Source organism: Anguilla rostrata, chromosome 7 (assembly GCF_018555375.3).
Source record: "Anguilla rostrata isolate EN2019 chromosome 7, ASM1855537v3, whole genome shotgun sequence".
NCBI lineage: Eukaryota > Metazoa > Chordata > Actinopteri > Anguilliformes > Anguillidae > Anguilla > Anguilla rostrata.
In genome coordinates this window covers 4,070,545-4,086,025 of record NC_057939.1, presented here as the reverse complement: position 1 = coordinate 4,086,025, position 15,481 = coordinate 4,070,545, and the positions used below count along the sequence as shown (strand labels likewise).

The 15,481-nt window shown below is 47.9% G+C and overlaps 1 protein-coding gene across 2 annotated transcripts in view; it reads right to left on the bottom strand.

Annotated features, from left to right (window-relative positions):
* zdhhc17 (zinc finger DHHC-type palmitoyltransferase 17) overlaps positions 1-15,481 on the bottom strand; it is a 24,210-nt gene extending 8,729 nt beyond the window's left edge. The window contains exons 1-10 of one of the 2 annotated variants that reach the window (XM_064342418.1): positions 15,327-15,481; positions 9,110-9,213; positions 8,748-8,870; positions 8,037-8,114; positions 7,295-7,439; positions 5,436-5,500; positions 4,662-4,824; positions 3,086-3,211; positions 1,886-2,028; positions 1,584-1,684 (exon numbers count right to left, since the gene is read on the bottom strand). In XM_064342418.1, the coding sequence (XP_064198488.1) occupies positions 1,584-1,684; positions 1,886-2,028; positions 3,086-3,211; positions 4,662-4,824; positions 5,436-5,500; positions 7,295-7,439; positions 8,037-8,114; positions 8,748-8,870; positions 9,110-9,213; positions 15,327-15,389 (1,111 nt within the window). In that variant the 5' untranslated portion in view covers positions 15,390-15,481. Of the gene's footprint in view, positions 1-1,583; positions 1,685-1,885; positions 2,029-3,085; positions 3,212-4,661; positions 4,825-5,435; positions 5,501-7,294; positions 7,440-8,036; positions 8,115-8,694; positions 8,717-8,747; positions 8,871-9,109; positions 9,214-15,326 lie in introns of those variants that run through there. The other variant, XM_064342419.1, reaches the window with a different exon arrangement.

Below are 15,481 nucleotides of genomic sequence, written 5' to 3'. Positions count from 1 at the left end.
CTGCACACCTGCTGGTAACTGAAATTAACATCAGTTAAAGGTCAGATTTTCTTGTATAGAGTGCTTTTTTACGGAGACGCTGTCACAGAGATGCTTTACAGTGGAAATAGAAAAGAAAATTAGTAAAAAAATAAATAAATAACCAGGCCCGAAAAAAAGGCAAGAAATTGAGGTAATGTCACAATGCTTGCTTTTAATACTGAACTGATGCCATACAGTCCTGTGAACTGCTGACCAATTACACTATTTATTGTTGTTAAGAACATTCATTTTGGATTTTATTTTTAGCTTTCTGTTTTGGCTGAACAACAACCATGTGGCGAAACTGATATCAGGAAACATTCACTTGACAATAACCTTTTTCTGCTAGACTGATTTTTCCCTTCGTAACAAAGAACATACTTCAAATATAAAACTCTCAGCATTGAACATGTAAGAATTCCATTAATCTGGTTAAAGTGGTGTCTGCAGTGGGCTTGTAGACAGATTTTCACAACCCCAAAACATTAATCTTTCAGTCGTTTGCAGTAACAGAAGCAATTACACAAGATGGGCCCCCCTCCTTCCCAGTCCCCATGACTTACTGTCAAACCACAGGGATATAAATGGGATTTATACCTCGCTGGGCGATCTGTCCCATCATGCCTTGCACACACAGTGTAGTGTGATGGGCCAAGGCCTCTCTCTCTACGCTGACGTACAGAGCTGACAACACCATCAATACCATCGACTCTTCTTCCTGTGCCCCTCAAAGCCAGGCATAATCGCACTGACGAAAAAACCAAACCAGTCTTTCTACAAACAGCTAATTAGAGGGCGAACCACTCAGGGGGAAAAAAAAAAAATCTCCTCTCAAAAAATAAAGAACAAAGAGTAGAGAGAAAAACAGATGATTCACGCTCTCGAATGGGGGGGTGGGGGGGGGATTAGGAATCCTTCCGTTCGTTTCTCGTGTTGCTGAAGCTCAAAGCTAGCCTGCTGTGGCGTTTGATTTTTGATTTTGTTTTTGCGGTGTTTCTGTGCTCTCGCTGAGGGACAGCGGGATTCCAGCAGCACAGTAACTTTTTAAAGATCGTAAACAGGGACCCTCATCAAGCCTGACCTCCCTCTCTCTCTGCGTTCGGTTACCGACAAAAATCTGCGACTCACGACTCGAAAATGATGGCCAAATGCCTTTCCTGATAAAACCAAACGCAGTCCCTGTGGGAAAATGTGAGTGGACGAGAGTAATCCAACTGTGTTTACCCCATTTCAGACACCGATTGGCTGACTGTAAAGACATACTATTGCTACAGGTCTCGAGTGAATCACATGCATGGGCCCACAGCCGCCACACCCGCCATCTGGAAGCCTGCTCAGAGACAAAGCTCAGACAACAATGGCCTCCCCGAACCGTGTCATTACCCCAGACGCGACGCGGGCTGGCCTGAACGCCGTCGCCGTGCCAACGTCGCGCTCAGACCTACGCCTTTCCCGCCGCGTTTCAAACTCTCCGTGGCGCTGCACGGCAGGAAGTGGAGATGGAGAATTCCGCGAAGGGGGGGGGGGCGCGAGAGCGGGGGCCGCTCGCAGGTAAAGGATATCGTTCCAGAACCAGAAGATCCAGGTGATGTACATCCAGAACTTGGTGGCCAGGTAGATTCCCAGGGGCAGGGCGCTGTGCATGGAGTGGTCAAAAAAGGCCCTGGACAGACAGACAGGAAGTCAGACAGACAGACAGAAGTACATTTCATTCACATTACATTTCATTTATTTGCCAGACGCTTTTATCCAAAGCGAAGTACAACAAGCGCGTACCGAAGGTCATTGGGACAACTACAAAACGCAGGTCCGATAAGGTACAGCACTCCTTGTGTAAGAGATATTCACAGCCATGAACACGTACTTGGAGAGGAACTGCACCGCTATCCACACCACCCCGTACAGCAGTCCCTTTATCAGCCAGGAGTCCATGTCCAGGTCCGCGATGAAGCCCACCAACCAAATGACCAAGAAGGGCGTGCCCAACATCATCTTCTGCCTGAAGTCCTGTGAGGGGAGGGGACGGGGGTGTTTGGTGAAAGGCAGAGGGGGAAAAAACTGTTACCTTCAGCCATGGCATTCAAACCTACTTCTTCAAACTAAATTCATTTTTTTTTTTTTCATGTTTCTGATGCATCCTTCAGTACACAGAACCTAAACAATAGGTCTATAAAGTAAAAATTGGCTATTTTGTTCAGGATTTCATGTTCCTGCCCAATATCCAATCAGTTCTGCCCTTTAGCAAAATGACTTGCATATTAACCATCATGCACTGCAGATCTCCATGTCTACGGGCCACACAAGTGGCCTCCAGTCGCCACCCGCACCGGCGACGTTCCGACCGCCATTTTACTTCACGCCGCGGCCGCCATCAGTCCAGCAGTCCCAGCGTGAAAGGATAGCGAGCGGCTCTCACACACACAGACGGGCTCGGACTCTAATCATCACTCTGGTGTAAAGGCTGCTCCCCGCGGCCGTTTGGCGGGAAGCTAAATTGACCGTTTTTGCGCCGGCGACGTCAACAAGAAAGGTGGCAATCTCCCAGCAGCGGGCGTTTCACAGTGAGCGAGGGATTCCTCTGAGACAAAGGACCCGCAGCGCCAGAGACGCGGTAATGACAGCGCGGGGCTATTATGTGACAACACGAGCTAAACCTGCAGTTAGGCTACGTGACTGCTGGTGTCTGGGACGAACGCCTTTGTAATTACAGCCATCTTGAAAATATGGATTATTTTAAAATACAGTGATGCATTTTATGGCATAAGCCAAGCCCACTTCCTTTAGAAAGGGGCGATGATTGTGTCACGACAGAATTAAATCTTCGTACTTGTATTTGCATTGTAAGTTGCTCTGGAGGTTGCAGAATACCAGTAATGCAGCGTTGGTTGGTCGAACGAGCGTTCAGAAAAGGGTCTGGCGAGCCAGACAGAGAGATTCTTTCTTGGTGTGTCTTCAACACCATTTTAAAACCCTTACTGACTTTAGCAATAAGTCATTACGCATCAAATTAAGATGTGCTTCGATCTCCAAAACGACGTGCCTGTTAAACGGGGCGCGTCCGTACCTTGTCTCCCTTCAGCCTCTTCAGGTAGGAGGGGCTGTCGTAGCCCTTGGCCTGCCGGGCCTCCTGCAGGTGGTTGATCATCCAGACGTTCTTCCTCTGCTTGGCCAGGTCCAGCGGCGTCTCACCCTGAGGAACCCGCCCCGGGGACACGGAGCTATCAAAGCAGTCACACGTCGAAACATCCGGCCGGGCGTCCCCGTTTTAGAGATCCACAGCCCCCCCCGCCCCCCCCCCCCCACTACGGGACTTAATCGCATCAAGATGACAAAGCGTTCGATGACGGTTCCAAAGTAAAGAATCCCCAACCGCCTTTTCAATCGCGCTTCCAACTGCACTATCCCGCCGCCCCGCTTTGTAATGGAGTGTTTTCTTTTCCCCCTCACGTCTCTCTCAGAAGACGTGTTAAGGAAACAGCGGTCGGCCCTCATGTTTGCGGCGATGAGCGGGGGTGGGTAAGGCGGAGAGAGAGAGCGCACTGTCTGTCTGACGCGAGTCATCTCCGTGCGGTGGCTTATAACTGTCATCTCCGCCGGCGGCCGCTGCCAGTACCATCACCATCACTGCGCTCGCTGTTCACATCCGCTTTCAAAGGGCCGGGCGGATTGGCCCAATGACGCGCCGAATAAATAAATATATATATATTCTTTTTAAAAAACATTCTTTCATTCAGGGCTGAAGCCTCTCAGAGACGTTTGTGTGGGGACGTGACTGAGGGACGTCCGACTCGCCCCCCCCCGCCACCCCGCGCCCGGACGTCCGGCTGCGTCCAGCGCGAGCCGAAGCGCTGCGGAGCGCCGTCCGCGAGTCCAGCTTCCGCCCGCTAACTCGCGGAATATTTATAGTTTCAAAAATAAAAAAATTTAAAAAGCGGAGCGGCGCATCTGTTTCCTGGAATTGTGGGGTTTGAAACGACACGAGAGGAGCGCTCGCGTCTCTGGCCAGGCCTCAGATGTGGGCCGCTGGGACACCCCACGCGGGGCGGAAAGTGAGGGGGGGGGGGGGCGGGCGCGTTTAACCCCGTCCCTGTGATCTCTGGTAGCAGCCCGGCGGTCTCTGAAACAAAGCTCGCTATGTAAGCAGCCGGTGGACGATCAATGTGGCTTTCATCAAGACCACAATAGTATAGTTTTATCGCACTGCACACAGTAAATAAATACTATTTGTGCATTCAGAGGAGGCTGTTACTGACAAGAGGAACAGTAAACGGTTCATGGGAAATTGTGGAAATTAAAAATGAAATCAATGTCAAAAAAATAATAAATCAGCTTCTACGTGCAAAGCCGTTTTACACCACGACCAAGTTTTAGGATAGCCATGTTCTCTAGCCTCTGACTGGACCTTGTTCAACCAGCCTGGCCACAGCCTTGGAATAAAGACAGGTCCTCTGGAAAGCGCAGGGTCATATTTGAGGTCCATTCAATATGGTATGCCACCAGTAAGCAAGCAATTAACACAAATAAAGAACCCCAAGCGAGAGCAAGGAACAAGAACGACGAGCTAATCCGCCTAGCAGACGGAAAACCGGCCTCTCAGGAAGGCCGCTGGTCTCCGTGGCGACGGCGGCGGCGGGGCTCACCTTGATGTTCTGCGCGTCCACGTTGGCGCCGCCGTCCAGCAGCAGGCTGATGACGGTGGTGTTGCCTGCCAGCACCGCCCAGTGCAGCGCCGTGTTCTTGTGGTACTTGTCCCCCAGGCTGACCGACACGTTGAAGGTCAGCAGCAGGCGGGTGGGGTCCACGCTGCGGGGGGGTGAGACGGAGCCGTTAAGACAGCGATGACATCACTGAGGAGCAGGGGCGGTCGGGCCCCGATAAGGGCGCGTGCATGTTTGGTTTGAGGTCCCGTGCGGTTGTGTCGAAATCAGGAGCAGGTCTAGTCATAGAGTGTGGGAAGACAGTACAGTACCACTTGTTATACAGTTCACAAATAAAATAGAATGATGAGTGATGTCATCACTATGGGACAGCAGCTGGTGCTTGTATCAGTGATGGCATCATTGTCAGACGGGAGCTGGTGTTACAGGACAGCCCATGTCTACTACAGCTGAAGGCTATGTGACCAGTTACTGAGTCAGCGTTCTCTGTACATACAGTACATGGCACATTGAGCCCAACTAGAGAGGGTGTAATGAGCATGGTTAAATGTGTGCTATGGCTCCCCCTGGTGGACATAATATTAACAACTTATATTGCAATAATTTTCTGCTATGCCTGGTGACCCAGCATCATTAAATTTAACCCCAATCCTCATGCTCAGTGGCTCCCATTGAAGGTTAGTGTGAGTAGATTTCTTTGTAGGTTACAGAAAAATGCACACACGCACGCATGCGCACACACACACATACACACACCTGTGTGTCCTGTACGCTGCCCACATCAGTGGAGTCATGCCATTTTGGTCCATCATGTCCACATCCTGCCAAGGGAAAGAAGAAAGGGGTGGGGTTTGGGGGTTAAGACAGAAAAACAATCAACAAAGTTATAATATTGCGGGCTTCACATGGCAAAGTACATTACTACCCAACGCATATGAAAAGACACTGAGGCTCAAAACAACCAATCACAAAATCCAAAACTGAAGGGATTTACAGCTCTGGGCCTGATAAGACACAAATACCAGCTGATGCTGTACAGGGACATTGGAACATACTGGGAGATATAAAGGGTTTTCAAAGAAACTGTGAAAACGTATGGTATGGCTCCCCCTGGTGGACACAGAAATATTAACACCTCAACCGTGACCCTAGATAATTTTCCGCCACATCTGGTGACCCAGCAGCATGAAGTTCAACTCCAATCCTGATATTTTTCTCAAACATCTGATCTTACATCAGTGCAGGTTGGCAGAGAACGATAACACTGCAGCCAATAAAGGAATACAAGATGAATAAAACAGAACTGACTATAAAATTGCGTAAAAGAAAAAAAAAACCCCCATTCTCAGTGGTCAACAAAATGGATCCACAAAATGGATGAGTAATGTAACTACTTCACCTGTTAACGGGTCGTATCCACACTGACGTGTGTGAGAGCCCTGCTGCATATCAATGTTGGTGTTCAAAGTTCTCCAGTGACTCTTACCCGCTGACCACAACTGTTTCCTTTAAGTGCTCCTGTGTGTGTGTGTGTGTGAGTGCGTGTGGGGGGGGTGGGGGGGGGGGCTGAGGTGACCGCAGACTGAGGTTTATTGCTGCGTTTGCGTTTCGGGGGGCCGTACCGCGACCTCACTGGACACTATCCAGCCCGACATAATCGCCATCGCAGCCCCGTCGCCGGGGAAACGACGCAGCTGGAGTCCGCTGCTGATGCTCTTCACATCTCTGTACCCGTCCTGTACGAAACCAGCTCCATAATCATCTCATCGCATTGATAACGAGCACAGAACCGCGGTCTCAGCTCCATTAAAGCGGCTGCAGCCAGTGCACAGATCTCATTACGCCGACGCGCCAAAGCTAGCGTCTGTTTGTGCGCAGGAGACACACAGACGGATGACGCACGTTCAGCACAGCTTAATTCATCGTCCAGATCCTGATCAAAGGCAAAGACGACCTGCCAGCATTGGCAAGTCAACATCCAAATGAAAATAATGTAGCAAAGTCAACTTAATTTGTTTCTGTTCAGTTCCTGCCTCCAGCTGGTTCTGTTCTCATTATCTTCCTGAAGCGGAGTCGGCGGTAAACGCATACAGGGACGCAAGTGGGGGGGCGGGGGGATGTGCATTCGAATGGAGGCCATTTCAAACCGATGTTGGGCAAAACTGAACTGGATTGGGCAGCGCATACCGGAAAGATCTCAGACTGGAGCTAATGCACGGGGCCCCAGACTCAATAGACACGGCGAAGACGCTGTTACTGGACGGGCTGAGCGTTTGACCAGTCTGCCAAACACGGCTGGGGACTGCTTTTCAGGGAAAGGAGCAGAATTTTCCGGAAAATTACAGCATATTACGCATGGGACTGCTACACATGCCTGCACACACACACACAGAGGCCTTGGGCACTATGCACAACTGATGACAGACCTCATAAACAAAAGATATTCTGGCAACCGGATAGTGTTCCACAGTGTTTTTCCTAAGGAAAATGAAGTCCTGTGTGCTGAACTGACTGCACTGATTTCCTTCTCTTTCCTACAGTCACCCCCGGCCGTAGCCGCAGCGACGCACCGCAGTCCTCCGGCACCGGGTGGCGCAATGGGGAACGGTGCCTACCTGGCCCTTGGCGATGAGGTAGGCCACGATGGAGGTGTGTCCGAACTGCGCGGCCAGGTGCACGCAGCTGCACCCCTCCCCGTCGATGAGGGCGGGGTCCGACCCGAACTTCAGCAGCTGCACCACCATGGAGAGGTGGCCCTGTCTGGACAGGGTGGGGAGAGACGAGCACTCCGTCAGAAATGCCCCCAAAATGCCCCAAAAACAAAGACTATAAAAGCAACAAAAGCATTCATTGCATGAGCCCTTTAAGCCTCCGTTTCAAATGCACAGCTTGGCTTACTGTGCTGGTAGCCAAACCTCAGTGCCAAATAATACTGAGCTCTTTAAGGCCATGTATTTTGACCTTAACTGACGCAGTTTTATAGGAGGAGAAGGTGGGGGGGGGGGACGCCCCGCGTTATGCGTACGACTGCTGACGCGTACTGCAGTAAGCCACGCCCCCTCGGCTTCTCCCGCACAGACTGACTGTGTACCATTTCCACAGGAAGCCGTGCAAGCCCCAGGGGTGGGGGGGACGACAACTGAGCAAATAAATAATGCAGCTGGAGGGATCTTCAAACGGACGAGCGTCACCCCACCCTCGCCCCTCCCCCCAAATACAGAGAGAGAGAGGGGTGCACGTACGCTAACCGCTAACCGCTAATGCCTCAGTATCGCTACTGAGCAAAATCACCTCCATTTTTAAGAATTTAAGAATAATTTAATAACACTTTCGTGAAGGAGCCCCATTGGCTCTTACCGTGTAGCCCAGTGCAGTGGCGTGGAGTTGAGATCGCCCCCCAGCTGGTCCACGATGGCGCCCTTCGATATGTAGTACCTGCGAAGACAGGGCACCGTCAAACCGGCGATCCGAACGCCCGCGAGATTCCCGGGAACGCCGGTCCCGAGTGACGAGGAGCCAGGGAACGCCGGTTAAAGCCGGGCTTCGCGCAGACGCTAGCAACATGAGCATTCCACACACACAGGAGCTGAAAAAGGCTCCAAACAGCCAATAACTACACACTACAGAACTTTATCCAACCGCAGAAAAGGAGAAACATTCACACCCAGGTGTCAGTTAATCAATACTCTCTGAACAGCATACGGCTGAATTCAGAAGTGCTGCTCTACTAGCACGGTTTGATCAATCGACAAATCAGCCAAAACACGGCACAATCCAAATATGAGTGTGTACTGAAATTACTCACAGAATAGATTAGGACGGTTTTTTTTCTTTGTGTAGGCCAAGACTAAGGGAGTTATACTGTGGAATCGCAAAACAGTTCAAAACAAAATTGATTGATGGTTTGCGTGTGTGCGTGCACACGTGTGTGTGTAAGGTACAGTACTCATCTGACCAGCTCTACTCTGTTGTTGATGGTGTGTGTGTGTGTGTGTGAGTAAGGCACAGTACTCACTTGACCAGCTCTACTCTGTTGTTGATGGTGTGTGTGTGTGGTGCAGTACTCACTTGACCAGCTCTACTCTGTTGTTGATGGCTGCCCAGTGCAGCAGAGTCACGTTCTCCTTGTCCGGCTGCCGCACGTCGTAGCCCGCCTCCACCAGCTCCCGACAGCGCTCGATAATCCCGTACCTGAGCCACAGAACAGGCCGGTCACATGACGACAAACACACAAGCACACCCGGGAATCGAACCAGCAACCTTCAGGTTACGAGACCAGCTCCTTTCCCATTGCACTACGCCGCCACCCATTACGCAATACATGCTCAGCTTTTCGGTTGCTGTCAGACCTAATTAAACGCCGGCAGACCCGTCAGACCTAATTAAACGCTGGCAGACTGAAGCCCCGCGAGGCGGCCCCAGGTACTCACTGTGTGGCTTTGACGATGTCCCAGGTGCTGTAGTCGTCCGCGTGACTCTTGCGGCCCACGCTCTCGCTGTAGCCATGGTTACAGTGACTCTGAGGCTTGATTTCCTGCGGGGTTGGGGAGTGGGGGAGTGGGGAAGGTGGGGGTGGGGGGCGAGGCGGAACACAAATTCAATAATAAATCTCCGCGCCGCTCGGGCTCCGGGCCCACGGCACATCAGAGCCTCATTTCCCCAGAGACAGGAAGGCCTGGCGAGCCGGCGCCCCGCTTATTAGCACGCAACAGGAAGTTAAGCAGGGGCCACCGCCGCCGCGGCCTCTGCGTTCGCTTACCGTCCGCGCTGAAGCCGGGTCGGTGGTAATTAACCCCCCCCCCCCCCCCCCGACGAGCCACCGCGAACAAAAACATCTCTCTCCCCATTCCGCCGGAACGGGTAACAGAATCCGTTCGGTGTTTTTTGTCTGGAAATTAGAAACTCGTCTTGTTTTTTTCGCGTTTGACATTTTGCCCAGACGAATGTTTCGGTTACGCAGCGGTTTGGTTTTTAGAGCTGTATGCCTTGTTCTCTTGTGACTGATGATCGCAGGAATGAAATAAGTGCTTTCATATTGTTCATTTTGGTGCAGATGCCCTCACATCCAATTTCGGACTTCTACCAGCTGATTTGGCCTTGGTACCCAATGACATTTTGGCCTGTGAATAAAATGATAAATATTTTAAGCCCTGAACTCTTTTGTTTTTAAGTGCACTGAACACGTCCCCATGTGATTCTGCAAGTTGCTGCTAAAGCAAATTTTGACTTCTGTCTTTTTTAAAAATCGTCTCCTTAAACTGTGCTGCTCTCCATCAGCGAGGCCCTCTGTCCTGCTCAGGGGTCCTCTGTTTCTGCAGCTCTCTCTCTCATTGGCCCGTCTGCAGCATGTGACACTGCTGACCACTGCATTCACCTCTTCCTCATCTGTCAGGGCATCTGTGGCACGGACCTTGTCTGGATTGCCTCCTACCTCGTCTAGTATGCACCAGTATGCAAGAGCCATCATTTCTACAATCTTAGGCTCTATCTCAATAGGCCCACTAATGCCCTATAGTATATAGCTGTCTAACCACAGTCAGCCACTTGCCAGAAATTGACCAACACCCTATGTAGACTATTTTAGGCTAGCAAAGTCTTTTTTTTTTTAACTTCTCAAACCACTGCAGTGCATGGGCTGTATTCCTGAAACACAATGGGTTGCTTTCCTCACAGAAACTGGCCTTAACTGAAACGCAGAGAATTCTAAACACCCTGACAGCACAGGAAAAGTCAGCCAGTACCAGAATAACAGGTTTATCAGTCCAAAACCTAAAGAGCTACAACAGAGGCCTTGAAAATACAAAAAATGGTACTCTTACATTCCGATAATCCAGTTAAATATCCACCACTGTGGTGCTGCTTCTTTTATAAATGTGTGTTTGTGCCATGTATGTCTATTAAAAAGCAGCCACATGTGCACTTGCGATTTTATATTTTCACTCCAACACTAACAAAGCACAATTCACTCAACAGCTAGAGATCTCATTGAGCTGCTAATTAGTAGAATCAGGTGTGTCAGATTAGGGTTGAAATGAGAACCTACAGGATGGTAGATCCCCAGTAACGGGGCTGGGCAGCCCTGCCTGAGCAAATCCAGCTGAATTCAGTAGCTGGGGCTGTCTGCTTGTGAATATTCATGAGCTGAATAACATAAGAATGGCCTTCGCTGGAATTGTTCATCAGTGCTTTCATAACTCTTTGGCCGAGGCTGGGAGAAACACTTAGAGTGCAAAAGCTTGATAAAAAAAAAAAAAACAGTACATGGCCCTCGCTTGCATCTCTCTGACCTTCAGGTGACCTTTAGGCCTCAAGAGGCAGGCCCGATTCTCAGTCATCATCAATTAGACTAATTACCATTTCAGGCCAGCAGAAATGTAATTGGAGTTCGGCGTTCGGAGTGCCTTTACTCTCTCACTGAGGGGGATCTGGTAACCTACACGCATGCAAGCACAAAGCCTACAGCCTGTGAAAAGGGTCATCTGGGTCAAGGCTCAATCTCTCAGGATTTCAAGCAAACCTAACCTGAGTTTCGGGAGGTTGTGTTCTGGAATTCTACACAGTGCCCTCCAGCCTGAAGGCTTATACTTGCTACTAATGGCTAATCAATTAAATTCGGTGCTGTATGTGCTGTCTGATGTAGGCTGTGTATGTTTATTTTTTTATCAATATTATCAATGTTGCCACGGTACCCTGTACAAGCACCGATGAAACCAAATGACATTAATCAACTTAATATTTCACAAAGTATTCTTTTTTATCCTGTGAAATAAAAAACAAAAAAAACATGACCTTCAGCTTTGATTTCAGAGGAGCTTTGATGTCGGCTGACCTTTGAAGGCTCTTATCAACAGAAGCTCGCATGTGCAATGAATGGCCCCATTGTCCCCTCTCAACAACGGCATACAGCATCTTCATAATTCACTGACGCTACAACGTCTCCAGTGTGCCGCGATAGCGGAACGGACTTTCTGTGTCAAATGAGGTCCTTTGGGCAGCTGAGAAACAGCTCAGCTCCAGCAGTCTGAGATCAAATACAAGTCTTTACAGGTGCAGGACAGTGACAAGAATTTAGCAAATGACAGAACACATTGCACACTGTGGACTGTTGCTTGGAGACATGACACACATTAGGCCAACACACCAATGAGCTTGAGGAACGGAACAGGACTCAATCCAGTGGTCTCCAACCCTGGTCCTGGAGAGCTACAGGGTCTGCTGGTTTTCATAGTGACTCTGCACTTCATGAAACAATTACGGCAGTTGATTACACAGTTAACTCAACTCACCTGGTGCCTTGGGTCTCAACTGGGTGCTGATTTTAAGGTGAAAACAAAAACCAGCAGACCCTGTAGCTTTCCAGGACCAGGGTTGGAGACCACTGACTTAATCACAAGAGAGAACGTGCAGTCGGAATTTCTTCACAATTCCAAAAAGGATTCCCAGTCTTGTAGCTGTCCGTAACACTGAGGACATATGATACTGTTGTTTAAAGGGTTAACTGATCAAAATGACCACACTAATGAATAACTAAATATGAGTCAAGAGAATGTACAGTACCTCATTTTCCCAACATTAGCTGACGGAAATGTGTAAACGCTGCATGCAGGAAAAAACCCAACATACATCCTTCCTCATCCGTCCTGCTTCATTTTGCAATCTCTGCTTCTAGCTTGTGGAATTGCCTAATACTTTAACTTCCATCAAGACAAGGAAATACAAAATGATATCTAAATCGCAAAGACTTGCTGTGCCAAGCTAAATCCATTTTTACAATCTTCACAATGTAAATATCGCTAGTTAGCTACAAATTTACTTTTTTTTACCATTTTATTTATGAAGCAATCCTGGTGTCACCAGCTTGATCAATAGCATCTTGCCATGTTGCATTGTTTTAGTGCAGCTAATGGGCTAGCTTGCACGCTACTACGCCTCCCCAATCAACACTGACTAATAAAAAATGTAGGCTATTTATCTTTAGCCACAACGGTAGAGTGAACATTTTCAATGGAGAATAAAGGTGTATCCCATTACAGACAATGCGTCTTCCCCACCACCGCTACAGTTACCATGAGACTGTATCCCTGCTCCACAACAATCTAACTCGCCTCACCCCAGGCACTATAAATGCATTCACGGCATGCGGCCCAACCCATGGAGGTATTCTGAAGCAGCCTGAGCTAGCCAAGGAGGTTTAGGAACCTCAGTGGGAAATGAGGTTTCTATGCATCACTTGCCGCAATAAAACTCTTGGCGGGTGAACTTCGGCCTGGGATAGGTGGGAGACATTCGTGATTTCAAAATGCAGCCTTAAGCAGTAAAACAATCAACCGAATACTCAAGAAAATGTGGAACAGCATATTTGTTTGTATGGCCTCATTCCCGCTTTTTTAATATAGCCGGTAACAACAATTTTTTTGTATTGATTTTTAAAATAATAAAAATAACAAATAACATTAGCCTATGTCAGCCATGTTATTGATTTTCAGTTAGACAATGCCCCCTCCTCACCCCTCACCTCACATATTCTCCCCCATTCATTCCACACCACGTTCAATCTGTTTGACTAAGAATGATCATCAAATGAGTAACCAAGCAGAACTGTTGGAGAACAATGGGAGATGGTCTTCGTCTTTAATAAAACTCTACTGAATTATGCCTGTGCGGTCCCAAAGTACTCGCTTTAACAAACTCATTTACCACTGCCTTGTGAGTGAGGCTTGAATTGCTTGATACGATGACGTATTGCATATGTTTCAGTGGAAAGAAATGAACAGACAAAACAAAGTATATACAGTTGAGTTCTGCTGTATGCATAACACGGATTCTTGAAGAAGAAAAACAAAAAGGCCTTCCAGGTGGCTGAGCAGGCTAGGCCACAAGAAGAGATTGTTAGTTGTGAATAATGGATGAGATGTGGTCTACTGTGAGTCTGCTGTTTTCACAAAGAAAGGTTTAGGGGTGCTAAATATGATAGTTGATTATGGACACGAAATTGCATGCTTTGCAAGCACATATATTTGACACACAATTCTTAATGGATTTGTTTTGTTCTCCAACAACTATATAGTTTTTTTTTAAATCCTTGTTTGGGCATCTTTAACCCGTTCTACTGATTAATCAGTCAGGAAATTGATTGTCCTTACCACAAGAAAGTTATAGGGTTAGGCTAGTTCTTGGAGGAGGCATTACAGTCTTGCCCTTGAGTTGCTCCCCTACAGAAATGCAATGCGGTGAAAATACTGCCACTTTCACGCACACATACACGAAGTCCACATATTTACAACACAATGCAGTATAATTCAATTTAATTGAGAGTTCGGTAAATGTTTTTTATTTTTATTTTTAAAGAAAAGTAAGCTATGTCGGTCAACCATAATAAAGGTCCAGCCAAAATGCATAAGCAATGGTGATAATAATGGGAGGTAAACAAAATTTTGGAAGACATCGGTATTTACAAACTACATCCAGCACTTGTAACGTTGGAAACGACTTCACTTGGTTCTTTGTTAATGTCAATGATTCGTTTAAGTAAAACATCAATCTATGGGGTCAAGCTTAAGTGGTCAGAAATCAAGGAACAGCTATCGACAGCTACTCTTGCTAAGGTCATTGCATTTTGGCCCCACCTGCCTCGCTATTGTCAAGCCACTTTTATCCGTTTGCCTGACGCACAGCAGCGTTTATTGGTGGATCACCGGATAGATAGCTAACATTTAGCACCTTGGTAGTCAAACGCTAGCAAGCTTATGTTAGCTAGTTTTTCACCCCCCAAAAAACAACGGGTTGATTTGAATACGAGCACGTCCCAGCAACAGTAAGAAAAGCCTCTTGGCAGTCTTGACTGTAGTGAGCTCTGCCCGTTATAACATTAAATGTCAATGTAATAATGTATTAGCAACCATTTACTAGATATTCATTCATAAATAACAGACTTGCTCTGTTAAAGATGAGTGCATGACCAGGTATCGATATATCTTAATGAAATAACTTCAGCAGGGTAGCCTTCTAGACAGCCCGGGCCTGTTTTCTTTACAGCTACCTGGATAGCTAACGGTGAGCTAGCTAGCCATTTCGTTGCGGTTGAAACAGTTAAGTTACAGTATGAGGCGGGTGGCTATGATACTGTTATACGTTCCTTTACAATGACGTGCACAGATGATAACATTAAAGTGATGCTACCTTCCCGTTATGCTAATCACATCGCCAAAAAATCGGTCCACTCCTAATCACTGCTGCTTGCCTTTTTCGGAAGCCGCATAGGTAATTTCTTGTTGTGAAATGTAGCTAGCTAGCTCCAACGTGAGCTAGCTGGATAGACTAGCTAGGGGTTTCCATTATCGATACGATAAATGCTATACCATTTCCCCCAAACGGTGCCAATGTTTCCCAACGCATTGCATGTCAATGCACAATTTTACAATGGTTGACGTCGAATTAATGTCTCCATCCTCCAATAACGTTTCAAATTTCCCCTTATAACAAACAACCTGACAGATATAACTGGTGTTTTTCGTCCCCCCTTCCAGCTGAAATATGGATGTGCAAGGAACACAAACAAAACGCAAAGACTCCTGCTCGTTATCTTGTAACACCGCACGCCCCAAGTGCCCTAGTCCTTCAGCCTTGCTCGATGGCCAAATGACTCACCTCTGGGTGGAGAATAGGGACACAGCCAGCTTCTTTTTCGTATTCCTCCATAGCGTCAGCCATCTTGCCGTTAAACCTCGCTGAGCATTATGGGAAGCAAGGGTTCTTGTTCAGAGAAACAAACCGGAGATGACAGTGAGCCACGTTCGAAACGG